The following is a 12,558-nucleotide window of genomic DNA, read 5'->3' on the forward strand; positions in this document are numbered from 1 at the left end:
ACTTGGTTTACTAACTCGGGAGCTCCCTCTGGCGGTTAACTCAGATGCGCGATTTCTGAGATCGACTTTAAAAATGAATGAAATTGATTGTTTGCGATAAACTTAAGTCTTCCAAAAAGATTTAAAAAATGTTTTTTGGGGAGTTTTTGCAGTTTTGATTAAACTTGTTGTCAAATGTGTACTTTAAACTGGAACTAATAAGTAGGTTTTGTTATTTTTGTGTCCATTTAATCTTTATCTGATGTTTTTTACTGAAACAGTATTTATGTATTCATTTTTAGGAAGTGATTTTTTTTCAAATAAATTCATTTAAGATAAAAGTTTTAATCAAACCTGAATTAATCAGGTGCATATTTGAGTGATAGTAAGCATATGGAAAACAACAATAATTGGCAATGTATTTTAAAGGCAACAAAATAAAAGAATAAAATCTGTCATTCTTAATTTAAAACTGTATAATTTAACCCTTAAGGTCCTCAATCTTTTCTTTCTTTGTGTGTGTGCGTGTTTTTCACCTTTTTCTATACATATATATATATATTTTTTATAAATACTGTTTTAAAGTGCAAACATAAACTAAGGTAAACTGAGGTGCGTTCAAAGTCCCCTCAGCAATAACAGTTTCGCAAATGATCATTTCAAATGTAACGTGGAAACGCAAACGAAATTGACCGAACATGAAAATATAATACAAATAGCAAAAATAAAATACGCAGTATAATTTTGAACATGCTTTTTAACTCAAGCTTCACTCAAAATTATTATCTCTCACACTCCATGATGTCTTTGGGTATTACAATGACAAGCAACAGTACTTCAACCATGAGATGAGGGAGATTGTCATGGTTCTGTCAGCTCATTGGTCAGAAAGCAGGAGAGGCGGGGGAATACCTGGATTCGTTCATCCTACAAATAAGAAGATATTTTAAATTCTCCTGACAATACGGGAAAAAACGTGTCTCTTGTGAGCTTAATACGAGACGCATACTTTTCCCCCTGAATATACGTTTTTCAAGGAACAATTGGCAACCCAATGCTAATACAGTATTTATCTCCAGTCCCCCGGTGTTAGCCACTAGCTACGGAGCCCCTAAAGGGACATCGACAGAAATAAAATAAATTTAAGCAATCTGGTGCGCACCAGACTGTTTCTAGTTCGCACCAGAAACTATCTAGTAAACATTAGCATTATATAGCATTTACCCTAATGGACTTTTTCCTATGCAAGTTAGCCAATTGTTACATTGTTTCAATTGGCTAACTTTCACAGTAAAAGTTGGCTACGCAAGTTAGCCAATAGCGTACCGGACTGAGGCTATTTTTAGGCTGTGACGTCGCATCGTAAAGCGGAAGTGGGACATTATAGACCACCCTCGCATACAAACGATGTTATTTCTGGTACTTTTCTCCGGTAATCTTTCAAAAATGAACATACCGATCAAACACTGCTGCTATGGAACTTGTAGAAACGCCTCTACATATTAAGACATATGAAGGATGTTTTTTTTCATACGTTTCCCGAAAACTCGGAGGAGATAATGTGAATTGGATTTGTTATTAATGAAAGAATTTTTGATTGCTGAAACAGGCGAATGTCATTGTCAGTGGCGCGAGAAAAAAAGTGTCAATAAAAAAGCTAAGGCTAGGCTAAGTCGGCTCGGCTAAGTCGGCTCGACACTCAAGCTATCTCTTTAACGGAACTTTTGTATGTTCTTCCACATCTTTACCAGTGAATTTGGCACCAGGGACATCATTTTCTGACAGAATTTGTAGGTTTAGCCCAGTAAACATCTCCTTCGTACAACATTTCCATTTATTTACTATTGGGGACAAGCTCCCGTTTGTCTCCCCCCCGCCCTTTGCAACATTAGCTAACGTCATGAATATTAATGAGCAGAAGTGACGTGTAGTGTGCGGTACACCATTGTTGCAATTGGCTAACTTGCATAGTGAAAGTCCGGTAACTTAAATGCTATATAATGCTAATGTTTACAGCAGTGGGGGAATATGTGTTTGAGCAATTCGTTAAGCGCATCGTATGATAAATGTTAGCATTGTATAGGATTTAAGCTAGCGGACTTTTGTTATGCAAATCAGCCAATTGTTAGATTGTTGCAATTGGCTAATTGCATAGCAAAAGTCCGCTAGCTTAAATGCTACATCATGCTAATGTTTATAACCATTGGCTAACTTGCATAGCAAACATCTGCTAGCTTAAATGCTACATCATGCTAACATTTACAACAAGTGGCTAACTTGCATAGCAAAAGTCTGCTTGCTTAAATGCTACATCATGCTAATATTTACAACAATTGGCTAACTTGCGGAGCAACAGTCTGCTCGCTTAAATGCTATATAATGCTAATGTTTACAACAATTGTTTCTGGTGCGCACTAGACACAATTGGGTGCGCACCAGAAACTATCTGGTGTGCACCAGATTACCTACCTATTTATTTTGTTTCTGTCGATGTCCCTTTAGGGGCTCTGTAGCTAGCAGTTTGTTCTGATTCACATTTTTGTTCAAAAACAAAATGAAAAAAGGTTTATCAAGTTCAGCCTGCGGCTTTGAATTTCGGTCCCCAGCGCAATGGAGTTTGACACCCCTGTGAGTGGTGTCAGCATAAAGGTCAACCGTGCCAAAACAATACAAGTGTGCTAGCTCATGAGGATTTAGTTGCCCTACAACTGGTCTAGTGATGCCAGGTGATGAGTCAACACGCCAATATGTGCCCACACATTAATTTCTGTTGTAAACACAGTGTATTGTACTGATGGCAATTTGACAGTGAGCACAATTCGATTGAGAAAGTGACTCACAGCATATTTTAAATCGAGTGGTGTACATCAACGAGCAGTAGAGTGCTGCTAGCGAGGTGGCTAACTGTCACGGCGGAGTTAGCCAAGGCTGGAAGACGCAGCAAATTGCATTGTTTGTTTTGTGGACTGTTCATTTTTATTGAGTAAGAGTGTTACAATATATCGAAACGGTGATATAATTGATATATTTTTTATCCTGAAATGTTATCTATATCAGTGTTTTTCAACCGGTGTGCCGTGAGAGATCACCAGGTGTGCCGCGAGAAATTATCCAATATCGCATTTTTATTTTTATTTATTTATTTTTTTTACGTCGTCGAGCGGAGTTGCAGTGGGAAGGAAGGAGGAGGAAGAAAGTTGCGGTCATGTGCAGATAAGCGAGGTATTGCTCTTGTCGCGTTCAATAACTACTCGGTTTTCTAGCCATCAGCTACCTTGCTGTCCGCGACAATGTGGACCCTAGTGTCTTGTTTTGTGTTTTTTATTAACAAAGGTAAACAACACACGACGTGCCGGCACTTTGTTTCTTTATCAGCACATGGAGCTTCAACATTAACACAACTTATAGGTCTTGGCAGGCTGTGTCTCTAACTCACTCCCGCATCATGTGAGCAAACAACGTTGACGTTGCGTGCACTTCAGGGTACCTCGGAAACTAATATATGAGAATATTACACCTAATACGTCTACTGTACATCATTTGATTAGACTCGTCAAGAGTCAATATTCACGAAAGAGTCCTTTCCATTTTATCCATATGTGATGACACTCAATCCTCCCCTTGAGTTTTATTCCAACACATTGCCAAGGGCAGCAAGGTGGCTGACGGCTAGAAATCTGAGCAGTTCTTGAACGCGTCACGAGCAGCTATCCTAAACGTCATCCCCAAACACCCGTCGCTTCAAAACAAGTCGATGGACTATTTTGTTCGCCTTTGTAAATACATGGAGATACAGGCAACATATGGTGGCATACCAAGTTGCTTAGTGCAAAATAACCAAAGGAGCTGATACTGCCTGCAGCAAAAATAAAATCTGTCCCTCTGCCCCAGGGCCGGCTCAGGCCATTTTAGGGGCCCTAAGCAAAATAATGCCAAGGGGCCCATATTTTTGGCCAACCATTTCGTCACAGTGTACTATGAAACCCATACATGCAATCCAACCCATACATCCATATTTTGTATATTAATCATATTTTGTTGCAATGCATACTTCAAACTTCTCACCCCAAATGACATATAATGACAAGAAAATGGATGTTTGCATGGATAAACGGCAATGCGCGCCACGTTATTCACGATGCTCTATTAACAGTGTATAAAATGAGGTTGCCAGATTGGGGGCCACCTAGTGGTCAGGGGCCCTAAACAGCTGCATAGTCTGTGTATAGGCTGGGCCGGCCTTGCAGTCTGCCCACTGCCATGTCGTTTTTGTTCTATTAATTTTTTGTTTTTTCGGTCTAATTGTTTGACATATTGTCTTCATGCTAATCAATTAGAATTTATCATTATTTATTGATTTAATCAAACGGTCAAAAAATGTATCGAGTGTATTTTTACAGAATTTTTTTTTTTTTTTTTTTACACTTTAAGTTGATCTATATTACTTTTCTGTTTAATATTAAAAATAACACAATGTTATGCAGAGTTGTACTTATAATAATAATTTTATATACAAATGATACTATAGTATATTTACAGTGGTGCCAGAGAGTTAGGGGGGCGCGGAACGTTTAAGTCTTCCTGGGGGGGCGTAAGAGAAAATAATTGAGAAGCACTGGGTTAAAGACATTGCTAAAGTCCCTCTATCTAATTCTGAGCTTTTCAAGCCTAACTGCTATAAAAAAATAAAAACAGAGACTGAGAGCTGTTAATGAAGATTCCTGCCAGGATATGAGCTTTGGGTTCATCTCAACAGGCTCATGTTTCACACTGAGTATGTATAAATATTGAGAAACTATTTTATAAATACATATACTGTATAGAAAGTAATTTTGGAACATTTTTGGTTTGTGGTGTGCCGTGAGATTTTTTCCAATGTAAAAGCATGCCGTGACTCAGAAAAGGTTGAAAAACACTGATCTATATGCTTAAAAAATATCACTATATCGTTTTAAAAGGGTGTGTAACCAAAAGGTTGCTATGAAAAACTTCCACTAAAATTTGTCTTGGTTATTCATTGGCTGTTATTGACGGCGCTAGATTTCCAATTTATTCGGACTGGGAGGGGGTGAATGAACATGGGTTACTTCCTGTTATTTTTTTAGGGAATTTACAGGTCACTTTCTGTTGATATTGAGTCACTTCCTATTCCCTGATTTTAATGTTTTGAAAGACCGACTTCAAGCTAGGCGCTAACGCTAATCTCGAAGCTATGCTCTTTCACTCTTTGCTGAATGAATTCCGATTTGAGAGACTTGACGAAAGTGACATTGATCGGATTTGAAATGGCCCACTTTTATGCGACCCGCCCTGTTCAGACTATCAAATTAATGCGTCGGTTAATAAGTCGGAAATACACGAAAAAAATCGGATTTGTGCATTAAGACCTGCGGTATGAACATAGCCTTAGAACCTGCGAACAAAATATATGTTACATGGTGTTCATTAGCCACAACCAAACTCAACTGAAACTAAAAAAACAAGGTAAGAAGACGCGTAGTGCTGTAATATAGTGTTTTAAAGCAACACGAGTTAACCTTTCAAGCTTTTTTTTTTTTTTTTTATAACATTCGCGATATGTCGACTGACAACGAGTTGAATGACACCTCTTTTATATCTTGAATCACTTTCACCGGCACTAATTAACTTTGTGGAGGGTGGCAGGAAACCTGCCACACAAAAAAAAAAAACTACAAATGTGCTGACTGCTTTACAGCAAACGTCACTTCCCCTTCATTATAAAGACGGAAGTTGATGCTAACGCTTTCGCGTGAGTTCTGCAAAGATGGCATAGCACTTACTCACTTTCACTCGCTGGCATGATGCCACCCCCAGCGAACTTGTCAGAGCTAATGACTTCGTGTGGCAGGTTAGCCACACTAAGCCACTCGGTTGCCAACCGTCATATGCTATTGTTTAGCCACAACTGGATTCATTACCTTATTAATTTTAATCACTTACACAGCTGCTGGAAACAGAAATTTTGTTTAAGACATCCTGAAGTTACCATCATGATTTTACGACACTGTGCGGGTGTGGGCTGGGCTTCATAGGAAACACAGTCTTCCTGAAAGTGCCTGTGACAGCATAAAAAAAATTTAAATAACATTATTATGTCAATTACAATCATTTTGAGACGATTCAACTATATACAACAATTTGGCAAAGCGCAGATGATGAGAAATTCTTTTAATCTGCCGTTTAGACCTGCCTGTCATTATAGTGCTGTAGCATCCCCAGCTGGATGATGACATCGGCAGGGTCACAATTTCATCTTAGAATTCAGCCATTTGAGGGAGGAAGATTCAGATCGAGGAAAATACAACAGAGACGAGCAAAATGTCATGAATGTTTCAATCTCTCTACTCCAATATTTTTACAGGATATTCTTTGTATCTTAGTATGTTTCCCCAATTGCTGAATAAATGGTATGGTCATGATAAATTACAGTCTTGTGCTAAGTGGAATATGAAATATTAAAAATGTATTTATTCAGTACATGGCAAAATTACTCCATAATGGTCAAAACTGTCCTCTTCTTGCAACTCCCGAACTATATTTTATGCCACCGACTTTTGTCATTTCCCTGCCCACCCCGGCTTCCGAGACTGAGGAAAGATCGTAAACAACGGCGGGCTGGCAGTGTTCGTCGCCGGAAATAAACGCCGATTATAGCCCATTCTCGGTGAAAAAAAAAACGTCCAACATCGGAGCACAGAGCTGCGCTGGGCAAAATTACTGCATAATGGTCAAAACTGGCAACGTCTTCCTCTCCTCCGAACGGTATTTTATGTCACCGGAGTTGGTCCGACTTTTGTAATTTCCCTGCTCCGGCTTCCGAAACGGAGGAAAGGAAACGCTTTTTGAAACTCAAAAAGGCTCACACGCCTATGCCTGGTGTAGCAACAAAAACCTGCAGCACACTGGGCTGGCGTGATGTGAAAAATAAACGTAATAATCTGCAAAATCAGCTGAATCTGCAGTCGTTCTGCATACGGTAGTATTGGCTGTATACTGAAGATGTTTGTCCCGCTGACATCACATTCACATTCTTCGTCAATCCAGGAAGTCACTCATTTTCATGGCACGGAATTAAAAAATTGAAAAAAATATACCGATCGCATTCACAAACATCCAAGCGGTCCATTTCATTCAGGAGCATAAAATGCCGCGACCGCGTGAAATATGAAATAAACATGCTTTTTGCTGTCATAGGCACTTTAAGGCAAAACACTCTCGCTTTTGTCCACCGGCGTCGCTAAAATCGACCAAAACTTAAAAGTTAACAAGTGTTGCTTTAAGAGTTTAAATATCTCTGCAAGCCACCCCCAATGGCGTACCATAAGCAACACGTCACTTTTGCTCATTAATATGCATGACGTTAGCAATTGTTGCTAGGCGGGTTAACCTCCCGTTTGTCCCCAATCGTAAATGAATGGAAATAGTGTACGAACAAGATGTTTACTGAGCTAAACCTACCAATTGTGTCCGAATATGATGTCCCTGATGCCAAATTCACTGGTAAAGATGTGGAAGAACATACAAATGTTCCGTTGAAGAGATGGCTTGAGTGTCGAGGGCTGAAAAAGGGCAAACCTGATCCAGAGTTAGCTTTTTTATCGACACCTTTTCCTTGTGTGCATTGCCTTACGCCACTGACAATGATATTCTCCTGTTACAATCTATCCTTTACCACCATATGCCCTGTATTTCTTATATATTATATCCTCTTGTTGTCTTACATCTCTGACCGTTCTTGAGGGCAATTTACATTGCTATTTTTATGTAGCAATCGCAAATGCTACTCAATGACAGCCAACGAACACTTTTAATTTTTTCATTAATAACAAATTTTAATTCTATAATTTATTTACACTTCCCCCATACTAAAAAAAAAAAATTTTTACAACAGAAAAGGTAACAGTGGCAGTTAGATTAGATTTTATTTTTTTTCAGGTCATTCATAGTCAGACAGAAGCAGCATGGCAAAACACCACACTAAAAAATAAGTAAAAATATCAAAATGGCTTACCTCTTCGTCCTTTGTAGGACCATGGCGCCCAACAAAATGTTTGCTGCACTGAATGGCTTCACCATGCTGGCGTTAAACTGGTCTTTTGAACGTCCACACAAGTTGATCCATTCTTCACATTTTATTATCCAAGTTTTTGGTTAGGGAAACGTATGAAGAAAACATCCTTCATGTGTCGTAATGTCTAAAGTCGTTTCTACAAGTTCCATAGCAGCAGTGTTTGATTGGCATGCTCTTTTTTGAAAGATTACTAGAGAAAACAAGCAGAAATAACATGGGTTGTATGGGAGGGCGTGTCTATAATGTCCCACTTCCGCGTTAAGATGGTGACTTCACGGTCTGAAAATAGCATTAGTGAGGTCGCAATTCGGACGGTTGTCTGGAAGGGCCCGCAAAAAAAATTCCCTTGAATGAAGGAACGCTTCACTATTCAAACCCGGAACTATTTTCTTCACCAGAGGGGAGTCATGCTTTTTGGATGAATAATACTTCATTTATTTAATTTGTTGTTGTTGTATTTATTAAGCTTAATGTTGTTATGTAATGGGTTATTGTAAAGTATCATTATAACAATAGCTTTATGCTCAGAAAAAAATTAGGGCTGTCAAACAATTAAAATTTTTAATCGAGTTAATTACAGCTTAAAAATTAATTAATCGTAATTAATCTCAATTAATTGCAATTCAAACCATCTATAAAATATGCCATATTTTTCTGTAAATTATATATATATTCTGTAAAATAAATTGTTGGAATGGAAAGATAAGACACAAGATGGATATATACATTCAACATAGGGTACATAAGGACTGTATTTGTTTATTATAACAATAAATCAACAAGATGGCATTAACATTATTAACATTCTGTTAAAGCGATCCATGGATAGAAAGACTTGTAGTTCTTAAAAGATAAATGTTAGTACAAGTTATAGAAATTTTATATTAAAACCCCTCTTAATGTTTTCGTTTGAATAAAATTTGTAAAATTTTCAATCAAAAAATAAACTAGTAGCCCGCCATTGTTGATGCCAATAATTACTTACACAATGCTCATGGGTGCTGAAGCCTATCAAATCAGTCGCACCCAAGCGCCAGCAGAGGGTGGCAAAACTCCATAAAACACAATTAACAAGTGGGCATTTCACTCTACTGTCATTTAAATCTGTCTGAGCGGGACATGTGCATTAATTGCGTCAAATATTTTAACGTGATTAATTTAAAAAATTAATTACCACCCGTTAACGCGATAATTTTGACAGCCCTAAAAAAAATACCATTGTTTAAAAAAAAAAAATCAACAAAAATATAAGTAGTTACTCACAATGTTACTCATTACTTGAGTATTCTTTTCACCAAATACTTTTTTACTTACGTTATACTTGAGTAAAATTTTTAGCCACTCTACCTACCTCTGCATTAACATCATAAAACACAATTCTTTACACCTAAACCAAATTTCAGTCTTAAAACTTCTTTAATCGGATAAATTTCTTACAAGATTTTGAAATGAACCTCTTTTACTTTGGGAGGCTCGACGTCAGTAGACGTTCCTCCACCTGAAGTAAAGCAGCCCTCGACTGACTTCTCTCCGCGCATGCGCATACTCCCTCACTCAAGGGCTTCCACTGTCATGGCGCTGGCGGTCTAAAAAGCTACCGGGGAGCGAATCAGGAAGCGACAGGCAGACTCCAGGAGCAGCTGGCCGTACGCTACTCTCCCTTCAGCCGAGCTCGAGTGCACTTTCCCGGCTCGACGAGGCGAGCGGACGCCCCCTCCCCTCCTCCGTTCTCTCTTTCCGCGGCGCTTGAGAGTTCGGCGTCGCTACCTGTCAAGTGTGCGGACTCCATGACAATAGCAACTTCCGCCGGTTGGAAAGTGGCCCTTTTTGGACGCTTTTCGAGGAAGCCAGAGTCGGGAAAAGGCTAGCCGAGGTTCTACCTGCCTCTCCGGACGCTTTCGCTTCACCACCTCGCCCGCTTCCTTCTTCTTCGGACGGCATTATTCCGCCTGCGGGCTATCAAGTTACGGACTACAAGAAGAAGAGTAGTTGGTGGAGGCATTTAACGCTGCGGAGTGACACTCTTTGTACTTTATTTGACTTTATTTATCATATCATGTGCCTGCGGACTGCTAACATTTAACCCAGAGGGACATTCAATCGAAGCTGAATTTGCCTCTCTCTTTTTTTCTCTCCTCCTTTGACTTACTACTCCTGCCGCCATTGCAGGCGAACAGGTGGATTTACCTGTCGCCACCTGCCCACCTTGAGCAATGGCAAGCGAGGAGAGCTCCAGCCCCGTCACGCCGGGGACCGTGCCGCTAAACCCCGCCGTACCCATCCGAGGCATCCGGATGAAATTCGCCGTTCTGGCCGGTTTAATGGAAGTTGGAGAAGTTTCCAACCGAGATGTGGTGGAGACCGTGTTCAACCTGGTAAGCTGATTATGCGCGCTCAGAATAGGCCGCAGGTGGAGCTTTCATTGATGAGACATGATGGGGAAAATGTTTTTTGTTTGTTTATTAAGCAACACCAAAAAATGGGAATTGCCTACATTCCTGGCTTGTCGTTCCTCTAATGGAATTTTCCATTACCATCAATGTCAAACCAGGTGGACAACTCGACAATAATGGAAATACTACGTACTATTACAACTACTGCTGTTGTGGATGAACGACACATTTCTCGAGGTTCCTAGAAATGAAGGCATCGTTGTATAGCATTAATTTTAGGCTGCAATGATTAATCATGCGCTTGATAATGAGTAACTATATTGATTAGGGCTGCAGCTATCGATTATTTTAGTCGTCGATTAATCGATGAACCATTAATTCGAATAATCGAGTAATCGGATCTGGAACATGAAAAATTAAATTACCTGAGCTGAGCCTCAAACGGTATAATAAATGAATAAATGAGGATCTACGTATGTACAACAAAAGAACAATTGGCTAACTTACATAGCAAAAGTCTGCTAGTTTAAATGCTATAAAATGCTAACTTTTTTACAATGCTCTTAACAAACGGTTCAGACACGTATTCCCACAAAAATAAGCTAAATATACCAATAAACTAAATTACGAATGCATTAAAAAAAAAAAATTCACTCTTACAAAAACTTAACTTATGTTGGTCTTAACAGGGAGCACCTGGATTCAGCCATGTGAAATGAGGCAGACTAGAAGGTAGTGTATCCACCCAAATCAATAAAACTAAATGCAAACACTTTCAAAATAAACTATTAAAACGGCACATAAATTAAACAAATACTCGAAGCAGCAAAATTTAATTTGAATCTTTTTTTTCTAATCGAATACTCGAGTTAATCGATTATTCGTTGCAGCACTAATATTGATAGTTGATTTCAAGCCCGTTGACAGGGGGGAGGCAACCGGGTATGTTGTCCCGGGTCTCAGGACCTTAGTGCCCGCTGAATGACCCTTAATTTATTTTACTTTACATTCACAAATTTCTTTTTTATGTAAATTATTGTCTGATTAAATATTATGTTGTACTCGATATATACTTAAACACTTTAGCATATTCAATATTTCAAATATTGATTTTTTTTCCCTATTTGCAAATGACTTTGCTGTCAAAAAACCTAGGCGCACCACTGTTTTAGGGCTTGATAACCCCAGGGATGTGGAGGGGGCAGGCACAGGATGTTTAGTTAAACTGTTTTGTTGCTTAGCAGACAGGCATAGCACTCTCAGTTGTATTGTATTGTAGCCTACATTGGACAATAGCTGAAAATTGTTTGTGTCACATCACATTAAGGTCTGTTAAATTTAACTTTCCATCTCAAATAGTTTGAAAATTTACACTGTCATGACATGTCATGTTGGGGAAAATGTTTTTTTTTGTTTGTTTCTTAAGCAACACCAAAAAATGGGAATTGCCTACATTCCTGGCTTTTCGTTCCTCTAATGGAATTTTCCATTATCATTAATGTCAAACCAGGTGGACAACTCGACAATAATGGAAATACTATGTACTATTACAACTACTGCTAAAAATATAATACTGTTGTGGATGAACGACACATATTTCTCGAGGTTACTAGAAATGAAGGCATCGTTGTATAGCATTAATTTTAGGCTGCAATGATTAATCATGTGCTTGATAATGAGTAACTATTTTGATAGTTGATTTCAAGCCCGTTGACAGGGGGGAGGCAACCGGGTATGTTGTCCCGGGTCTCAGGACCTTAGTGCCCGCTGAATGACCCTTAATTTATTTTACTTTACATTCACAAATTTCTTTTTTATTTAAATCATTGTCTGATTAAATATTATGTTCTACTTGATATATACTTAAAAACTTTAGCATGTTAGATATTTCAAATATTTATTTTTTTCCCCTTTTTTTGCAAATGACTTTGCTGTCAAAAAATCTAGGCGCACCACTGTTTTAGGGCTTGATAACCCCAGGGTTGTGGAGGGGGCAGGCACAGGATGTTTAGTTATACTGTTTTGTTGCTTAGCAGACAGGCATAGCACTCTCAGTTGTATTGTATTGTAGCCTACATTGGACAATAGCTGAAA

At 38.7% G+C, this 12,558-nt stretch overlaps 1 protein-coding gene across 7 annotated transcripts in view; it reads left to right on the plus strand.

Annotated features, from left to right (window-relative positions):
- The first annotated feature begins 9,607 nt into the window (after positions 1–9,607).
- The window catches only part of lrba (LPS-responsive vesicle trafficking, beach and anchor containing), a 442,809-nt gene continuing 439,858 nt past the window's right edge, over positions 9,608–12,558 (plus strand). For all 7 annotated transcript variants that reach the window (XM_057842680.1, XM_057842682.1, XM_057842684.1 and 4 more), the window contains exon 1: positions 9,608–10,446. In XM_057842680.1, coding sequence (XP_057698663.1) covers positions 10,285–10,446 — 162 coding nt within the window. In that variant the 5' untranslated portion in view covers positions 9,608–10,284. The remainder of the gene's footprint in view (positions 10,447–12,558) is intronic.

This window comes from Corythoichthys intestinalis, chromosome 8 (genome assembly GCF_030265065.1).
Source record: "Corythoichthys intestinalis isolate RoL2023-P3 chromosome 8, ASM3026506v1, whole genome shotgun sequence".
Lineage (NCBI taxonomy): Eukaryota > Metazoa > Chordata > Actinopteri > Syngnathiformes > Syngnathidae > Corythoichthys > Corythoichthys intestinalis.